Source organism: Aptenodytes patagonicus, chromosome 8 (genome assembly GCF_965638725.1).
Source record: "Aptenodytes patagonicus chromosome 8, bAptPat1.pri.cur, whole genome shotgun sequence".
Classification (NCBI taxonomy): Eukaryota; Metazoa; Chordata; class Aves; order Sphenisciformes; family Spheniscidae; genus Aptenodytes; species Aptenodytes patagonicus.
The window spans coordinates 10,736,694-10,756,936 of record NC_134956.1 but is presented as its reverse complement, the minus strand read 5'-3'; the positions used below and the strand labels follow the sequence as shown (position 1 = coordinate 10,756,936).

General features: G+C 34.6%; 1 protein-coding gene across 1 annotated transcript in view; it reads right to left on the bottom strand.

Annotated features, from left to right (window-relative positions):
• APPL1 (adaptor protein, phosphotyrosine interacting with PH domain and leucine zipper 1) overlaps positions 1-20,243 on the bottom strand; it is a 34,739-nt gene that overhangs the window by 7,304 nt on the left and 7,192 nt on the right. Inside the window, exons 2-18 of the mRNA XM_076346311.1 lie at positions 20,031-20,129; positions 18,886-18,945; positions 16,921-16,992; positions 16,044-16,131; positions 14,395-14,436; positions 13,525-13,583; positions 12,896-13,042; positions 11,310-11,392; positions 11,047-11,205; positions 9,577-9,765; positions 9,041-9,083; positions 7,011-7,067; positions 5,144-5,235; positions 4,396-4,578; positions 2,007-2,056; positions 1,445-1,619; positions 1,308-1,344 (exon numbers count right to left, since the gene is read on the bottom strand). Of these exons, the coding sequence (XP_076202426.1) occupies positions 1,308-1,344; positions 1,445-1,619; positions 2,007-2,056; positions 4,396-4,578; positions 5,144-5,235; positions 7,011-7,067; positions 9,041-9,083; positions 9,577-9,765; positions 11,047-11,205; positions 11,310-11,392; positions 12,896-13,042; positions 13,525-13,583; positions 14,395-14,436; positions 16,044-16,131; positions 16,921-16,992; positions 18,886-18,945; positions 20,031-20,129 (1,635 nt within the window). The remainder of the gene's footprint in view (positions 1-1,307; positions 1,345-1,444; positions 1,620-2,006; positions 2,057-4,395; positions 4,579-5,143; positions 5,236-7,010; positions 7,068-9,040; positions 9,084-9,576; positions 9,766-11,046; positions 11,206-11,309; positions 11,393-12,895; positions 13,043-13,524; positions 13,584-14,394; positions 14,437-16,043; positions 16,132-16,920; positions 16,993-18,885; positions 18,946-20,030; positions 20,130-20,243) is intronic.

The following is a 20,243-nucleotide window of genomic DNA, read 5'->3' as shown; positions in this document are numbered from 1 at the left end:
TTCAAAAGATATAGGAAAACTTCTAAAACCGCACTCCACGTAAGAAAAGGGGACCGCATTTGCAATGCGATTCAGTCATCTTTCTAAATGTGAATACACTCCTTTTTTTCTTCTTTAAAGAGACATCATTCATACAAATGACAGCTGTGACTAGGCTTTCAATATTTGGTCCCAGGCAAAGGCACTACTTCTCCAAAACCTTTACTGCAATAAGTTCAGCTCTCCTGAATTATTTAAGTAAAAAAAAAAAAAGAAAAAAAACCCCAACAAAATGAACAAACCACGTATCCTCATTATTTTTGTTACAAAAAAACTACTTTGCATTCTCATTCCTAAAAGAGGGTGGACTTAGAAATTTCAACTGTATCTTTTTAAGACTTACCAAAGGATAAGTTTTTTAATTCTGAAGGCCCCTACTACACCTGCTATAAACTGACTGATAGGATGAGTTTTTCCTGACATTAAATGATACTGGACATATACTCAGTTGATGTATCTATCTCACCTGTAAAAGCTTACAGCTTTGGGGCAGTTTTGAACTTTATGTCACAAAGGTAAAGAAAGAGAAAAGCGCTACTTGAAATATCAAGACATTTTCACATGCTTTGGATTTCCTTGTATGGAAATGAAAGTAATTCAGAGTCCCTGAAAAAATGAATGTTTTTAAAAGAAGACCCAAAGAAATTAAATGACAGACCATAAATTGTGCATAAAGAAAAAGAGGCGGGGGGGAACACTTTGGAAATATGAAAAATAAAGACTGCTATTACTGAAGAATTAAGCTGGCCTTATTCGATATCCTAAGAAGAATTCCACTTACTTCTTTCAAGTGCATTTTTATAAAGAATTAGAAAAAAACCCACCAAACCAGAAACTGTACAACACTCTCAATGCATTAAAAAAACAAAAACCCAAAACAAAACCAAAAAAAACAAACACCAAGCAAACCCTTTTGGACTTCAGAACTAATGTGACTCCAACCTTAATGTTACCTCTCTACTAGCAATATAAATATTTATAATCAAACCTGTTGTTAAGATACAATATTATGTTTTCCCAAGATTTTACCCTATCAAATTGGGGGGTGGGGGGTGTTTCAAAAGCCTATGTGACCTATTGAAATCACTCCCCTTAAACCTGATTTGCTAGTGTTTTTCTGTCTGCTTTAAATGTATGCATTAGTCTCCTAATTTCAGCATAAATTTGTCTGGAAATCTCAGTGATTTTTGCTAACATCTAATAATACTATTTTTAAAGTAGAAGAATTGCATTGCTGGGTATTTATCTTAAAATGTAAAGTTACTTACTCGTAGTCTTGTAACTTGTGTCTGTGGATCAATTAACCTAAAAATTTGTTTTTAAAAACAAACCAGAAAGTAAATTTTACCAAAGTGAAAGATCATTCTGTAAATAAACATCAGTAGAAGTCAGGAAGCAAACTTACTTTAAACAGTCGCAAGTGACTAATAAATGTGATTCTGTCATCCTGAAAATGTTATGGATGGCGCGAGCTGCTAGTATTTGACGCATGGTTTCATAAACAACATCTGGACTTTCATCAGACTTCACCTCCATAGAGCCAAGAAATCTTACAATAAATAACTGATGAAGAATCAAATCTAAGACAAAGAAAAGTACTGAAAAAGTGAACTCCATTTTGGGTTTTCCATTCAAAACCAAAGCTGGACCGCAGTCAGGAAAACTCCGAACTTCTAATAACTTGGAAAGGGATTGCTCATACTTATGAATTAGAGGTGCAATTACTAAACAGCAAGTCACACATCTTTTCCTTTGGTTTAATGAATACAAAAGATGCAATGAATTCTTTTTAAAACAGACTTTCAGACAGTAGCCTGATTTAACTCAACTTGTCTAATACACTGCTAATGTAACTAAGCATTCTAAAACTGGTGTGAAATTAGAAGAGAGAAGCTATACATGAAAACAGAAAAATAATTGTCAAATTCTATTTTTTATTTTGCATTGAAATAAAATTTTTGTTTTACCTTCTGTTTCAGATTTTGAGCCTCCAGATTCACCAAAAGGATTTGTGCGTCTATTAAAAAATGAAAACATTAAACCAGGAGTCAGATTACAAGAACCACTAATGGACAATGTAGTAGTCTCATGCTGCATCAAATAAGAACACGTAATGACTTCACAGACTTGTAATCCGGAGGAATAATGTATGATAAATCATAAGGACAAGCAATTTAATCAGGAGTTAGACATAAATTGCTATATTTGAGGGCTCAAATTTTGGGAAAAATACCAGATACCGTTGTCCTATTGCTGCCATAGAGAGTTTTGCTCACATGGTACTTTTTTATATCTGAATTAAGTCCGAGTCAAAACCTTGTTAATATTTGAAAAGATCTGGTTTTAGGGGATGAAACATCACAGAGCAGCTTCAGAAGTACAGCCAAAAGCTAGTCCTTTCAGTACTCCACAGGAGCACCACACTTCTCATCACTGTCTCAAGTTGTTGAATTACTTACTGAGGAGAAGTCACTGGTTTTGTTTCAAATGCAGCTTTCTGAAAACATCACTGGGGTTTTACTCCTAGAGGGTCAAGAGAAATGTGGCTATTTCTGGCTCTCAAAGACAGAATTGCTATCGGTTACAATGAAAAGTGAAAATACTCTAGGCTTCCAAGTCTACATTTTTCAAAAGCAGTAAAGCAATGCTGAAAAGAGCATGAGGAATGGGAAAATTTTATTTAAAACTTGGAAAAGAGGAAAAACCCCTTTCTCTTTGGCTAACTGCTAGCTGAAAAACTATTGTCAGGGTTCAATAAACTTCAAATTAGGTTTTATAGGGGAGTAATGAAGGTGTCACCTCTGAATAGTTAGTGTTCTAAAAGGAAATTTCAGAACTAAGAGAAAAAAATCTGTCAATCTCTTGTTCAGTTACATGTCATACTGCCTGCCCGTTTTATTTTATCAGTGAAATCTTTTACCTAAGAGATGCCTAGTTTAAAGTAACAAAATTGTTCTAGATTGAACTCCGAAGTCAAGATTGCATTGCTGCAATGTTTATATAACATGGACTCAATCAAGAATCATCCCATTAAATGCTGACCTGTGTAAATATGCTAAAGGGAAATTCTTTCTATTAGCATCTTTTATTGCTCAGACTTTTCTTGTCATTTAAGATTAAACTGGAACAGTAAATGCAAAATCTCACAGGATCTCTCACAAGGCAAAAATAAAATTTAAATATATGTCATCAGTATCAGAAACTAAGGAAAGTCTGGTTTGTTTTTTTTTAATAATTAATACTTCTAAAGTAGCGTGTTGCCTGTCTGTACAAACACTGCAGTTCTTTATTGACAGTGATGGTTAATTGAAAATACCGAGCACAACTCTGATTCATTTCTGCTATGAAAAATATGATTTTCTAGAATGGAATTATAACTGATGACATGAATTTAGCTGAAGTATTAACCTTTCCACTTCCTGGAATACAGTTCAAGTCTATTTTAAATCAGTATGTTCTTAAGGATCTAGTTAGCCAACTGATTATCCTGCTATACCAAACAACAACAAAAAGAAAACTGTCAAAAAAAACAAAAAAAAGTTGAATATATATAATTTTAACTCTTATGTATCTGAGGTGCAACTGAAAATTCAAATATTTTTCTAGAGGGCAGGGGGATACAACACATTATTGTGACTAGAGTCACGTAAATTAGTTTTCAGCTTTTTGGCTTTTTTTGTTTTTGTTAAGAGCAGCTGGATCTGCAAATACATTTTCTTAATATCTGAATTCTGTACATATAGTTCCAGAAATGCAGTGCAGATTTAAGGTTTTTATTATTATTTTTGAATGGGAAGCTTACAAAAAAAACAAGTAGGAGAGAAGTTTTTATATTTTGGGAAGAGCTCTTAGACAATTTTAACTTGTCTGTATATGAGATTACTCTAGAAGCCTAGATCATTTTCACTCACCTTTCAAGTTAAGCAGAGTGTCATCGTATGCCATCATCACCTGGAGGTAGGGCTACCAAATTTCTCTTGAGTTTCCAAGAGGAAATAACCCAAGCTGCTGGGTGAGCAAGCAATAGGAAAGGAAAATACTTTGTGAAACCAAAAGATTAAAATAAATCAATAAATAAAAGCATTAGCTGTTAAAGCAAGAAAAACTGCTGCTAAATAGAAAACTACACCTTGAATCTCGTGCATGTAATTAAGCCATTCTTTTACAACTCTATTTAACAATTTAAAAAATTGTTTTGCTTCACTGGCCACTGCAAATTTTGTGACATGAGTCAGGGCAAAGGCAATGTGTGTTTTGGAGCTGCAGCCTAAACATGGTTTTCTTGTTTGTCTGTTTGTTTGTTTTTAAAATAACATTAACTTTAGGAATTTTTTTCCTTCTCTCTACATTTCCTACCTGCCCGACTGCCCTGAAGATTTTGCTTGACCAGGCAGATCTTCACTAACTGGAGATATTATGTCAAATTGTATAGGAGTGTCAGGGGCAACAAGTGAATCCAAGGAAAGTGCGAATAAAGCTGCTGATTCAGATCCCAGTGACCCTGTGCTGCTAGTACGAGCTGCAGGAGGACGAGATTGTCTAAAACAAAACAAAAAATCAAAATGAGGATATCTTCGTTTCAGGTTGGTTGATAACAAGTTAAACCATATGGGAGACCACTACAATATTCCAAAACCTGGATGTAAAACAAAACAAAAACTAAACACCTGAAGATCAGGGTATAGTAAACAGAAATGGAGTCTACGTTCCTAGTCAAATTGAAGGAAGTTAGAGTTACTACTTGCATTAATAATTGCATCAGATTGTATTATATTTCATATGTGATTATATATTCATGTTAAAGCAATCTGGGGTCTGCTTCCAGGAGTTGGACACATTAAGAAAAATCTCATTATGCATTCATACAACAAACCAGACATATGATACCACCAACAAAACTGTTGAGTCAGCTGGAAATCTGGATTACTTACAACAATGGATGCTAAACAATGCTAAAAAGGTGAGTTCAGGAAATTTTCCTCTAGCTTATCAAAAGATTTAGTTCTGAAAGTTTTGTTGTTTGGTTTTTTTTTTTCCCCAGAACTTTATCCAGGATTCTCTTTATAGATGTGCTCTTCAAATGACCTGTAGTTCATTAACTTACACAGTTGGCCGCATGCTCTCATGCCTCTGCTGAAAGGAAGGAGATGGAGTAACAGCCTCCAGAGCTGACTGATTTACACGTGCAGCAATTTCCTGCAGTAGAGAGATGGGAAAAAATAACTGAAAACATTTTTCTCAAAACAAGCTTCAAGATTTTAGTTTTATTTATATGCAATTGACAGAAGTTATAAACTCAACCCTTTGTGAGAATCTTACATTCCTCAATTTTCACTAACACAGTTGTAGTATTTTCTTCTAACTTGCAACACATTTCCTGCTGTTCTCTTTCTAAATTTAAATGAAAGCACTTGCTTTATAATACTGCAAATGTTGATAAAAGCCAGCAATAGAGAAAAGTCCCCATGGTAAGTCTGACAAAATAAGCAAATGTAGCCAGGAAGAAAAAGAAAAATCTCATTTGAGAAATGCAGTCCTCAACTGCTAACTAAAAAACATGAAGATTCAAAAGTCTGCACTTGAAATTTGGGAACACTTAGATGTTTCTGAAAAACCAAGACATGAACAACTATCAAGTAAGGACTACGGAACAATGTTATTTCAGCAAATAATGGACCATTTACTGTTGAAGAATTCCATTTTAATCTTCCATTGAAATCCCTAATTCTGAAGTATCAGTATTTAATGTTGATGGCTTCACTTCATGGGGTAAAGCCAATAGTGAAAGTCCTTGAGGAAAGAGGATTTTTGGAGAGGGAAGGTGCAGGAGACAAAACAATGAAGAAGCAACATTTTGTGTGAGCGTATGACTCAGAAAATGAGAATGACTATAAAGCCATTGGGAAGTGAGGAGAAGGCACTAACATCGAGGTGTAAATGCACACACCTTCAGTGATGTAAGGGAGCTGCACCCATTTCATGCCAGGACTAAACAGAACCTCAGCTGTATATTCATCAGAACACGTGCTTTAGGTAACTGAGCTCTGCACTAAAACTATTTTGTTTCTCATCTGTATAGTTAACTTAGTCAGTCAGCTAGGTACTCATATTATCTACAAAGATCTATTTAGTTCCTAAACCAAAAACTGGCATGACATCCTTTCCATTCCAACTTGATCTTCCAGATCATTTGGCAAAAGCCTTGTGTTATATAGTGGATTCCTGTATTATTCGACAAGCTGCCTGTTGACTGCTGTATCTACAGTTCTTCTCTCTGGTACATGATCACTGGAAGGTTTCCTTTCCAATAACCTGTTTCAGACCTCAGCAGGGACATCAAGGAGTACAATTTCACTTTCAACACACTTTATATATAAATGCTCTGTTATAAAGCAACAGATTTTGTTGGGCCAATTCCCCTAATTTAGCAAGTAAAAATCACTATGTAAGTTTGTATCAATATGAATTTACAATATAAATATAAATGTAAACCATATAAATGACATTAATTTACTTACCCAAATTCTCTACATGAAATAATCCATTTCTAACTCTTCAAAAGGCAAATAACTTTCATGAAGTGAAAATGTTTTTCCTACAAAATCGCTATGCTTGTAAGATTCATATTCATAAGATTGTCAGTTCCCTCTAGTAGAAATTAAATGTATCCATCTGAATATTTGTCATATTTGTAACAAAGTATCACATACAAAATACAAATACAGGATCTTGAAGATGTCAAAAAGTTATACCAAATCTAAGTCACATATTTTTAAGGCTTCCTATGTAAGTGTTTAGATGAAGGAGACAATGGACTGTATGCTTTCATACCATGAAAAGCTTATAATTAGACATGTAGGAAATACTCAGCTTAATTCTATGCTATCCAATTAGATCCAGTTGATCTCTCTAATTTTGTGCATATCTACATCTTAACACATTACTGATACTATAAATTTTAGTAAAGTTACCTCAGGGTTTTCACTTAGATATATCTGTTTAGATATGTTGTTTATGGTGCATATCCACTGAAAAAGAGAGAAAAAAAAAGAAAAAAATTTAATTTTTCATAGCTTTTTAACAAACTTGATTAAATACCTGAGTTGGCTAAACACAAAGATGGCTAAAAGCACTTTTCACACTTTCTTCGTAACTACAGGGAGCCAAACCAGTATTCTGCACACCCAGCTTGTCATTAAATTCACTACAATCTGCATACTGCACCTTACAATATCAGATTTTACTTGAAAAAATTTTTAGTCACACTAAAGATCAAAACTAAAGCAAGCTTAAATCACGACTCTAAGGAACTAAAAAAAACCAAACATGATTCTCTGTAGTCCATTATTCTGTGACTGCAGATGACATTGTTTCCTTAAGACATTATAAAGACTCCATCTGCCTTTTGTGGAATTTGCCCTTTTCTTGCATCTGTAAGCTAGAATCTGTTTTCTCCCTGCGCTATGAAAACCATCTGCTCCTGCTCCTTGCTTTTCAACTTTTCTCTGAAGGAGAAAACTAACTGGATTATATGCATACTGCTGGTGCTGCTCCACTGAACCCAAGCTTGTTGTTAGGGTTATCACCTGAGCTATCTAAGACAGCACAGCAGCTGCAGCCCAGAAAATCACAAATTTGAGCTGCTAAAGCTGACTATAAACTCCCTTCCTCCAGTGAGGCATCTGAGGGCAAACGTTTCAGAGTTAGGCTATTAGACAACCTCAACAGAGCAACTGAACCAGGGCCGACCTGACACAGCCCAGCCAAAAACCTTAGAAACAGCATAAAAGGTCATTTTATATCAACGTAACATTGAAGATTGCAGAGGAATTTGAATGTAGGCTGAAAATACCATATTTTCTATATTTCCTTATCCAGCTGCTTGCCCAAACATATTTTAAATCAACAGTGCTTTTAAAACATTTTCTTTCCCATCCCGCCCCTTACTGAAAAGTCTATGTTGAATTATAATACAAACAGACGTACCTCTTTAATTAACAAATACTTTATATCACTTACTATATCTGTTCTTTTGTTTCTAGACAAATCTGACTGTATTCATAGACTATGTCATGAATCTATCAGTCTGGCCCATCTGTGCAAGCCTTTGGAAAGCTGTAAAAAGCTGTCCAAATAAAACATAAATTCTAATAACTAGAACCTTCTTTGTTAGACCAGTACAAGGCTATAACATTAGGCTATTATTTGCAAAACGTCTAGAGAAACATTTTATTTTCACCTCTAGAGAAAGCTAAAAAAAGTAGGGAAAAGATATCCCTGCTGGTTGGGTGGGGGTTTTTTCCATTTCCTTTCCTCATCAATATTTGCTACAACATACAAGCTTGCTGACCTAGTATTTGAATACTGACATTTCTCAGCTGGTATTCATCCATTGCACAGGCAAGTAAATCTGCATCACCAGACTCAGCAGCCATTTGGAAACAGCAATCACAAGCAGCTTTGAAAGCAGTCCAAAAGCAAATTATTTCACATTTCTTGATTCAACTTGTTCATGAAGTATAAACATGTTTCCCATCATGCATCAGGGGCAGAAAAACAGTTTTTCCTCATTTCTCAACCGCCTGTATCATTATCTGTGTCCTAACCTAAGACTTCCTTTATTTTCCATTCCTGACAAGCAGGTAGGAAGAAAGAAGGTTAGGAAAGCATGAACAGGAAGAAGGAGAAGCAGCATTTGTCAAGATTCCATTACTGCTAGCTATTTTGCTGTGAGGGTTGGGTCCGTCCCCCCCCCTTTCCTTCTTCCATAATACTGAAAAGGACTTGATGGCAATCAGAACTGCATTTTTTTCTCTAGGATTTAAACACAGAAATAGTTTGTCAGTCTTCCTGAAACCTGTCATCATGGATAGAATGAGTTAAAAGTTCACTGCTTACCACCTAGAGAACATAAAATGAGCATTCCAACTATTGTTATGAATGTATTCCTTCTGTGCAACAGAAAATCATTGGACTCCATGTGAACCTCCTATAAGCTTACCTCTTCATAATCTTTTTTACTCTCTGCCTGTAAGATTGACGACCTGAAAGAGGAGAATGGAAAAGACAATTTTGTCTATTTAAAATGCCTCACAAATACATTCAGACAGGAAACTCCATTTTCATGTTTGTACACTGCACAACAAATTAAGAAAGGCTGAAGATTCTATGTACATGCTGAGTGCAGTCAACATTTAACTGGGGGGGGGGGGAAATCTATGTTTTCATTTCAATTGAAAATAGAAAAGGAACAAAATTCTAATTGTGCCCATGTAATACTTAAGCACTCACAAAATGCAACAATACACGATTGTAAACTGATTATGCTAATTTTATTCTGAAATACTACTCAGCTACATTATTGAACTTATAAACAAAAGCCCAGACATTACAAAGTTAAAAAGACATCCCAGATTTTGCTTCTAAATCCCCACAAAATCCATCAAGCTATAATCTGACCAAAGGTAGACCATCTTTCTTTTCTTAATTAGTGAGTCCAGTACTACTTACAAGTAACAGTAATGTAAGAATACTTACTTTTTGCCATCAAAAGATGTTATCTGAAAACAGTACCGTCTGTCTTCACAGTCCACAGCCATTACAGAACAATTGTCTATATCCATGACAAGTCCCCCAGCTACATCGCCTCTTGCCTGGCTCATCAGATTTCCACCTTGAGTGAAGTAAAATTGTCTCTCCCAACTGGAAGATACCAGCCCTGTCTTACTAAAAGACAAAAAGAGGCTCTTAGTAGATTAGGAGTTCAGCTGAGCTGAAAAACACTTGGAACAAACCATCTGGGCACTTAAGAAAACTTTTTTCCCTGTTTAATGTTTCAGGTTAGCTTCACAGCTACATTATTCTCTTTCCGTCTGTTGGTTTTTTCATGCTAAACCTATTGCTGGGCAAAGAATACATAAAATAATAATAATTGCTTTCTTAAATTATGTGAAACAATTTAGAATAAAAAGGCATAAGTACTTCAGTTTTGATCATCAGCTTTTATGGTATTGCTTTACACAATATGCATATTCAAATTATATGCATTATCCATATGACTGATAAGACCTCTGAACTCTGCACTTACATTGTTAAGACTAAGTTTTGAAGAACTTTGTGTTAAGAATTAGTCACGTAAGATACCTCAATTTTCCAAGTATTTTGTACCATTCAACAAGATTTCCAAAATTTTGCTTAGAGCATGTTGGGTTTTTGTTTTGTTTTGTTTTTTCTTTTTTCCAACAGAAAGAGGAACAATCTGAAACCAAAAATCAGTAACACTTGCAGGTTAGCCTCCCTTTTTGTTCAGATACTCTCTTCAATATTAATTGCTGCAATTCTGTTCTACTACAGAAATTCATGCCTCATTCAGCAAGTATCTTACTCTACCTGTTGTTGTAAAAGTAATCTACATTTTTTTAAAAATTCCTTGGAGCTTATTATATAAATTACAGAAAAAAAATCTGTGTTACAACTTATTTTTAGTAACTATAAAAATCAGCTGCTAGACTTGAATAAATAAAGTAACAGCTCCCTCCGGTGGACAAAAGACTACCTCATGAAATTGAGAAGGCCATGCAAAGTGTATTTCAGTTAACAGAATGTTTTGCCTTGCATATCTCAAGCTTGTCATAGTGTATTAGTAACTTGAATGCCAAAGCTTTAGATACTTATAGAACAATCCTGATAGCTGCAATCTTGTTGTTTTCCAGTTACAATCCAGTGAAATTACACTCTCGTAAACTTTTTCTTTTTGATGTGAAAATTCAGGCAAAATTAGACTAGAATCAGGATAACTATGCTTTGCACCTGAATGTCAGTGTAACAATGAAATCAATACTGATTAAGTGAAGGAGTCCAAAGAAAGAAACAGAATAGCTCCTATGTGACTTACTCAACTAAGTATGTAAAATCAGCATAGCTAACTTCAAAAAAATATTGCATACTTTAGCTTTCCTTTCCCCAAATTAAATATTCTGGAATTTTTAAGTAACAAGTTAGTCTTACTTTCTTGCATTGAGATAGCCAGCTTTCCGTGTTAGATTTCTATGAACAGGAAATTTCGTAGTATCAGGATCAGGCAAATACAGTGGATCACTAGCTACTTCCAAGTCTTCTATAGTTTGTTGCATGTTTTCTACTTCACACTCCATTTCCCTGCGAACACTAAGGTAAATAATGTGTTATTAACAAAGATAATTTATTAATAAGTAGAAACAGAAAAAATAATTGTCTTGATAATAGTTCAAAATTCAACAAAACCAACTTACTTCTGTACACTTGTGCCAATATTGGTCAAAAATTCTTCCAATTGCTCAGTAAGATTTTCTGAACCCATTTTAAAAAAACTTATCTTTCAAAAAAGAAGAGGAGGAAAAGGGAGAATTTAGTCATTAATAAAACTACATTAACAATTAACAGATGAAACCATAGGAGGTTAAAGTTTCTCAGGGAAATCTGTTTTCATCCCTCATTCCCACCAAAGCCTCTCAATAAAAGGAGCAGAACGCATGTTTTTGTCTGCAAGTGAAGGTTGATGCTGCCATTGCAGTGGGATTTCATTGTGTCAAGAGGGAGTGCACAGAGTCACCTGGAGGAAATACAGAAATAAGCAGAAACTGCCCTGGAAAAGAGACAAGGTTTGATCTTTTAGTGATCCCAAGGTCTCTCTATACTTTTTCAAGCCCACCTGTCTGCTAACTGTTGTGTTACGAGTGGGGTTATTTGGGGAGCACAGGAGAGGTGAAACCTGTGAGGACTTGTCCGGGGCCACCCTCTAACTGTGGACCCTGCCAAGGAGAACTGACTATATATATATCTGAAAAACAGTGTACTCCATATTGGTCCAGAAAAACTGCCACATCTAAATTGAGTTTAGCCATATGAAATCTCAGAACAGGAAGCCATGGGGAGTGGCCCTGCCCTTCCCATTCTTAGATTCAGCAAAAAACTGCACCGGAACAACAGGTTGCACTATCTACTTTGTTACAGAAAACATTTAGAGCTTAGTTCTTAAACACAAGCTGCAAAGTTTCAAAAAGAAGCAAGAGTTCTTCTTGGACTTGGAAAGCTTTCAGACAGTATGTAGAAGTTAATTTCTACTCAGGGCACTGTGGCAGTGCCAGATGCTGGAAAGTTTGGCTTTTTTTCTTTTTTAAAAAAACCCATACTGACGACACACTTCTGAAAATACAAATTAAGTCTCTCCAAAGAACTTCTTCATAGTTGCATTTTTATTGCACCCATCCTCAAATAAACCAATCATGAACTCTTATATTAAATGAAAACAAGCCAGAATGATTTTTAGCATTCCAGTTCTTCCATGCCCTTGACTGACTGAAAACAGTAGTGATGTGACTTTGATGATTATCTCATCTCAAAAAAGCTGCCACAGGAAAGAGTTTAACTGTTTCCACATTACTTTCTAAGAAGGTACGCTTCCATGTGGACTTGCATGCATGGAAGTTTTAATCAGCTATTCCCATTAGTGATCCAGTGGAAAAAAGTACCCTGCAATGAAAATTTAGGCAGTGCATTGAATTTAGCCATCTGAGTTTTGGGGTAGAATTAGACCTTTATACTTGTCACCCAGACTTTCCCAAAAGATTCTCCGATGGGAGTGAGGGCATGTCATGATGAGATTCGTATACTGAGTGGGAAATGACTAGTGCTAGCTAATGACAGTGTTCATGGCAGCAGCTATGACAGCTACAGGGATGAGAACGGGGTATGTCTTTTTCTCCATTTGCTTCCTTGGATTGCAAAAGAGGTCTTGCAGTGAATTTCAGTACATCAACCTTCATGAAGTACTTTTACATCTTCTTTCAGACCTACAGCTTTCAGAAACTGAAATTACCTGAGCTTGCATGTATCCTAGCAAGGGTTCTAGCATAGCAATTTTCTTTTTGTACTGAAGAGTATTTAATGCACAGAAATAATGCATCATAGTCTGATGCTGTTTTTTCCTGGAAGTATATACATCTTCTGTAACTTCAGCCTTGATCTAAAGAGACACAGACAGGGGGAGGGGGGAAAAGGAATGTTTGAGACTTGGCATTCATCACCTGCCTTCTGGACAGCTTTATAGCCAGCATGGAAAAAACAACACAGTAAACCCTCTACCATCAGCAATTGCCTATTTTACCCTACAATTCCGCTTCTCTAACTTATACATTAGAGATACATGAAAAACAAATACAGCATTCTTCTCTCCCTGGAATGTGCAGTTATTTCTTTACAAAAATAAATTGAATATAGTATCACAACCTTAATCTTAGAGCATTTTCAATGTTACAAGACAGGCATGTATTGGGGAAACCTGCTTTTCTGTTCTGAAGCAACCTGTCTAGACTGCTAAAACATAAACTATCAACCTTCAGGTGGAATCTACCATACATTGTCTTCCATCATAAATATAAATATTAGATGAAAATTATTTCTTATCTCCTAAAAATCTTTATATTAAAAGTATTTTGTTTTACGAACCTTTTCATTTTCCCTTCTTTTTGACAACCGACTGTATCTGGTAATGGCAGCATCATGGTCTAAGCAATCAAGAGAGAATTTATCATCATTTTGATAAATTAATGACTTATGAAACAGAGCAGAAAACCTTTTATATCACTGTGTGTTGCACAGCCAGCTGAATGCAAAGTTGTGTCATATTAAAACCTTTAAGAATTGTTCTTGCCTGTTTATAATTACTTCACTGCCACAAATACTTGGGCTGAAGAAAAACTCTAACCAGATGCAAACGTGGCCAAATTGTTACAGATTTCCCTAAACATCTAATATTCTTCAAAGACAGAAACCTTCTGTAAGTAGAGACAACTTCCCGTTATGAAAACCTGTATCTAATCTTTCTTGCTAATGAAGCAATTTACATTAAGAGAAGCAGAATCCTTACTTAATCCTTACTTTAAAATATGTTCTCCACAAGGATATAGTAAAGCTAGCTAAAAAAGTAACTTCTGACAATAAGGAAGAGAACTATCAAACTAATTTTAGGGAGGTAAAATTTGTTTATTAATCCAGTCCTGACTTTAAGAAGTGAGCTAGCACCTTACTCATTTTAGTAATTTTGGTAGCATAATCCTAAATTATTTAATAATTATACATACATTTAAAGTATTGTAAAAAAGGCTAATACTGTCAATTTGCCTTAACGCTTCGGTACACAAAGCAGGGATTTACAAGTGAACCAAGGAAAGCTGGGTGCCTAAGTATCTGAAAAAATATTACACCATAATTAGTCACTTTAAGCCGTGCAAATATCTTCACTAGTTTTCTCAGTAAATAATCTACAATAATACTGTCATCTTGTATTATCTATAACATTAAGTATTTTACACTTACCATTGCTTGCAATTTGGAAAACTTCTTTTAGAGTTAATATCTCTACAAAACAACATATCACAATTTAGAGTAAGTTGTTATTAATGTAACAGTTACATATTACAGTTTCTCATGCAATGTTTCACTACTGAACAGTTGTAGTTCACACCTTGTACCATACTGAATTACCAGCACAGGCGCTACGTGGCCAGGAAAGTCTGCTCCTACTTAGGGCCTGAGTATCATTTATGTGGCTGTCCAGCTTACCAAAAAAGATACTGTACTGTAATAAGTTAAGGAGGAACTTCTTTTCAAAAGACTTTGAAAGAGATCATCAATACAAATGCGTCATCTATAGTTCTGGTCAGAGTTCTGGTCTGAGTTGGGGAAGTGGAAGCACAGGAAACGAGGAAGTAACACTGGACCAAAGGAAAGCCCCAAACACATTGTGATTCCTCCTACCTAAAATTAGTCATGGTCTAGATGGTTATTTAGTCTCACTGTGTCAAGAAACAAAAACCAGTACAATACTTAGCACTTGTTCTGATCTTGACTGTGGTTTTGTGTCATATTAAAACATAAACAAGAGCTATGTTCAACTTCATGGTAAAGCAAAGACAAAAAAACCATGGAAAAGCTTTACAGAAAGTGCCTATGAAGTCCACAAAGAAGTACGGTATCATTAAATACTACATTAGCTGGTGGTTAAAAACTTCCAGTGGGAAAATTTAATTTGCGATTGTTGCCTCAGGGGTGCTTCTTCAGTAAATATTAACAGGAGATTTTTCCGGGTTCTGGGGAGTAATATTAGCCTTGAGATACTCATGTTCCCTTGCTCAAAAAGTATAATCTATTTAATCCATAATTTTGCAACAAACTATTGCCAAAGAAGTATTTTCCAAGATTCATAAAGAGCTAGAAGACTTATGAAAGAGTTGTAATTTTTATTTCAATTTAGACTTAAAACATTCATATGTTAGGTATACCCACTCTAGGATGTTCATATTAGGGATTTAAGTTATTTTGGCTTTAACTCTTGTAATTTATATTTGAAGCCCATTTGCCACACCAATCTATTCACTTTAGCATCTTGAGTAAAATCTATCATAATCAGACACATTATATATTATTTTAGACCAGGCAGAATAAGATACAACTGTTATAAAAATAAGAAGTTGGAAGCATCTTATGCCTGCATGTAAGAAGCCACCTATACTACCAGCAGGGCTGAAGAACCACCTTACTAAATCTTAATAATATAGTAAGTACTACAACTTCGGCACTTTGCCTTTTGAGTTTACTCCAGCCATTATATTGATGTCATGGTATTATAATATATACAAATATTCTCTGAACATGCAAATTATCTGAAAAGTATTCTTTCCTAATGTTTACAGTAACTGCAAAATTTTAATCTTGAATAGAAGATAAGTGCTTCCATACTATAAGTAATATTTTTGTTGAAACAGTAATAGTATTAAGTTCTTCAACTGTAATACTCTTGTGAATAGAAATAACTTACTTTTTTTAAAAATTGGGAGGTACATACTTTTGAGAGCTGAAAAATAAGTGGCATATTCTATTTAGTGAAACAAGAGCTATGGAGATTAAATGCTACGTTTTTGTTATTGCTGCTGTTGATAAAAACAGTATTTGTTCGAGCACTCTACCTTTTAGATCCCTTTCTTTAAACTGGCTAATAGGAAACATCATTGCATCCGCAAGTTGAGTTGAAAGTACTGCATGGCAAGAGCTGAGCTGTAAAAGACAAGAGAAAGAAGGAAATTTTAGGAAAACAGTGCTGAGATTAAAATAAAATAAAATAAAATAAAGATAGGTTGACATCAATTTCACTCAAAGATGACACGTACAACTCAAACATAATTTTGCACATTCATTTTTTTGCAGCTATTCTTTTCTAGGTTCCTGATCTCATCACCAGCTTTTTATAGAAAACCTTTAGAGTTTAGTATTTGTCCCTACTTTTCCAACTTTATTCCAAGTTACTGGATCATGTCAGAAGATGGCCTCATACATTCTGATGACTAGTCAATTTATTTCTCCAGTTTCCCTCCAGCTACCTCACAGCCCATCTTTCACAGGTTACAGAGGTAGAACAGATGTGTTCTTCCTCCCAAAATGCTGTTTAAGTAGTGTTAAAAGTGAGGAGAGGGATCACAGAAAAAATCCTGATGCAAATCTTAATGGTGCTAAGTTGTCTTTCAGAAGAGTCAGTCTCTGTCCCTAATCAGGCAATACAAATACCCTCATGAAAAACAGTTTCTAACTGCCATTCTGTAATATTTTTTGGCTTTATCTACAGTAAGTTAAACTACATTATTTCTCAACAATGTATCCTCATTTTGCTGAATTGATTCTTTATCTTCAAGTTACATAACTTTAAATATATACTACCATTAAGTGTTACCATATTGACAAATGAAAGCCATTTCTGTACCTCCTATCTTAAAAAAGGCTGGAATAATTAAGCAAGTTAAAGTCTACACATGACAACATTAGCAAAGTAAGTGAAATACAAGTACTTGCCTCATCTATCACTTTTGCAAATTGCTGTAAAGTGGAAGTCATAACTTCATCATCTCCCCCTAGTGGAAAACGCTAAAAGGCAAAGAAGGCATGTTGTTTGCAGTGTCTTCTGCCGTTCACAAAACTATATTAATCATGTCTATGAATGTATTGGGTATTCCATTATTTTAAAATGTTATACAGTTAAGATACACTGAAGCACTTCTTTATTGCCCTGTGAAGAAGGAATTTTTTTGGGGAGGGAAAGTAATAAACAATTCTCATTAAAAACAAACAAACAAACAAACTAAAATAGATCAATTAATGTATAAAATCAGGAAAGATGCAGACTTGACATCTATGAAGATTTTTATCCAGCTTTGCAAATTATTTTAAAATTATCAAAAATTAAGCAATATTTGGTGTTCATCTTAAACTTCTAGCTCTTAAGTTACGTGATTATGTGAAATTTTTAAACCATCCAAAAGAGTTTACTTCTATAATGCCTTGATGGAGGCAAAAGTATGGCCAAAATGGTTACAACTGAAAAAAGAAATAATCCAGTTAAAACTTTAGTTATGTATTTTTAAGCTAATCTCCTGACTGGGAAAAAAGCAGTCCAAAGGAGACAGATCAGAAAAATAAGTTAAAAGGTCCAATGCTAATTTAATTCTTCTTTTTATTCACAGCAGCCATACATAAAACACTTGGAAATATTAAAAAGCCCAACTTCTTTATTAAAAATTTTAAGCACCTCCTTCCAGCTTGTTAGGTTCCCCCCTCCTTCCTCTCAATGAATGTAACAAACTGTAACTGAAATAAGGATATTTGGTGTATATTTTGGTATCTGTAACTGCTAAAGAATAAGAGTATCATGCCCTAATTGGTTCTTCTAATCTGAAGCTAGTTCTTTTCATTTTGATTTTGCAAAAACTATGTTTTTGCTAGAAAACGGTAGAAACAGTGCAATTCATTAAACAGCTGTGTCATTAAAGTCAATTTGGTATTGTATCAACAATGTTAAAACAATTCAAATGACAGTACTGCAGCTACTTCTAAAAAAAAAAAAAAGCAGAAATAATTTAATTCCTGCTACAATTCAGACTGTGCACAGACACCTTAAGCAGCATTTCCAGTCTGTCATTAGGAATATAAGACTTTTTTTTTTTTTTAAAAAGACACTCTAAATCTCTCTGTTTCTCAGTCGCTTCCTAATGGGACTACTGTAGGTATGAATACTCACTATTCTTTTGGATCAGCATCATTGTGTTTTTGACCCTATCTGCATTACACCTATTCGTTAGTAACAATTAGCAAAGGAAAAATAAAGTGTCATCTCACCCCTCTAGAAAGACTCACCAAACCAAAATAATTCATAAATGGTACTTTTTCCAGTTCACCTTGTTAGGTGCAGAATGAGGATAGGGAGCGCCAGCCTCCTTAAAAGGAGTGACTTTTTGTTTTTAACATGCATCTCAGAAAAGGCGTCCCAGCAGCATAGCTACAAATAGGAAACCCTTCACAGTACAGGCTACCAGTGGAGAAGTTATGGATTCCACAACCTGCGCTTTCAGAGGTGGAATTATTCTCGCAATAAGGGTAAATTATGGTTGTTAAATGGAGACTGCTATGCAATCTCTTCTCTTTGTGACCGGTAAAATTAAAGCACTTAACAGTAAACAGGTTTATAAAACAAAAACAAAAGCCCACCACCACCCTAAGCAACCCCCAAAACACTGATCCAAAAGTAAAATATTCCAGGACTTACTAATATTCATCATGGTAAGAGGAACTTCATTCTGTTTTAGTTGGAAGAACTAATATGAAGACAGTAGATTCTTTTGGCAAAGATTCGAGCCACCAACTACAGCAATTCATTTTATCTGGACCAAACCTAAACACATTCTACGTTGTGCTTGGGAAGATAAAAGACTACAAAAATACGTAGTCCTGACCACACAAAGACAACAATGATTTACACAGTACCTGTTTCTCATATTCCTTCAGAAGCTTTGAAGTCAGATGAGTTGCTGCACTTAATTCATTCTGATTTAAAACAAAACAAAACCAAAAAAAATCTTGTTACTTTTTGATTTAAATTAATACAAAAAATTCACATATTTGAAGAGGAAACTATTACAGACATGGAACTTCTTAAAATCTCATTACAGATTTTCAGAAAACCTAAGCATCCTGCCTTTCCATTTCTCTAACATTACTGGGAGTTACAGGTAGTAAGTGTTTACAAATACCAAGTTCATGGCCTGTACTATGTGCACCGATTTCTGTATTTTTCATGTTATGCAGTGAATATTTGCATTTAATTATTTCAAATTAGTTGCCCTGAGTATTAGGAATTTGTTATCTGTGAAGGAACAAAAAGATTACAATGAACCTCAGTACTACCTGGTTACAAACTGCTTTGTACTTGTACACAGACAGGACACAATTAGCAGGTTCATGGTATGGAACAACTTCATCTTTCATGATGCAGTTCAAGGAGAAAGTACAGAAATTAAAAGCTAAATGGAAAGGCAGTAAAATAAAACTACATAGCAGGAAACCTACAAATAAACACACTAGTCATTAAAGTAAAAACAACAGTAAAATAAAAATATGAAAAGCAAGAGTAACAAATCAGTAAAAAAGTCAAACAGTTCAAGTATATACAAATTAAGAATACAACCATAAACTCAATTGTTCAGAAAAACACACAAAATAGATTCTGCCTTCGGCATAGAAGTGCAGTTACTTATAGATGAGTAGTAAAACATGAATATATCATGGGTAAAAAATAATCTCCCACTTGGTACATACTATTATACACACTAAGATCATAATGGGAAACATTTTAGAAACACATGGGAAATACAATAAAACTACTAGAAGACCAGAAAATCTTTTCAGTTGTCATAAGAAATTCTGTTGCAAAAGAAATCGTAAGAATTTAGTCTTTACCACTCCCTAACATACAGAAAAACAATCATTTAATTCTTATTTTATTTCACTTCCACATTTAAAAAATGTGGAAGTTTAAAAAAAACATTGCTTATAATAATTTCAAAAAAGCAACAGACATGAAATGTGGTTCAGAAGCTTTATAATGCATTCAAGAATTTCATTAACACTACCTGTGCATCATATATTCTGTGCATGGCTTGAAATAACTGATTGATGTAATTGGAAATTGCAGCAGCATCTTCTTCAAATACTCCCAGCAAAGACCGGGTCTGTAAAAATTAAACAGCCAAAACACTAACATGTCAAGTTAGCAAAGCAGTATTTAAATGTAACAGAATTTCAAAGTTAAATAGCATTGTTTCAGGTTTAGTTACTGAAAAGTT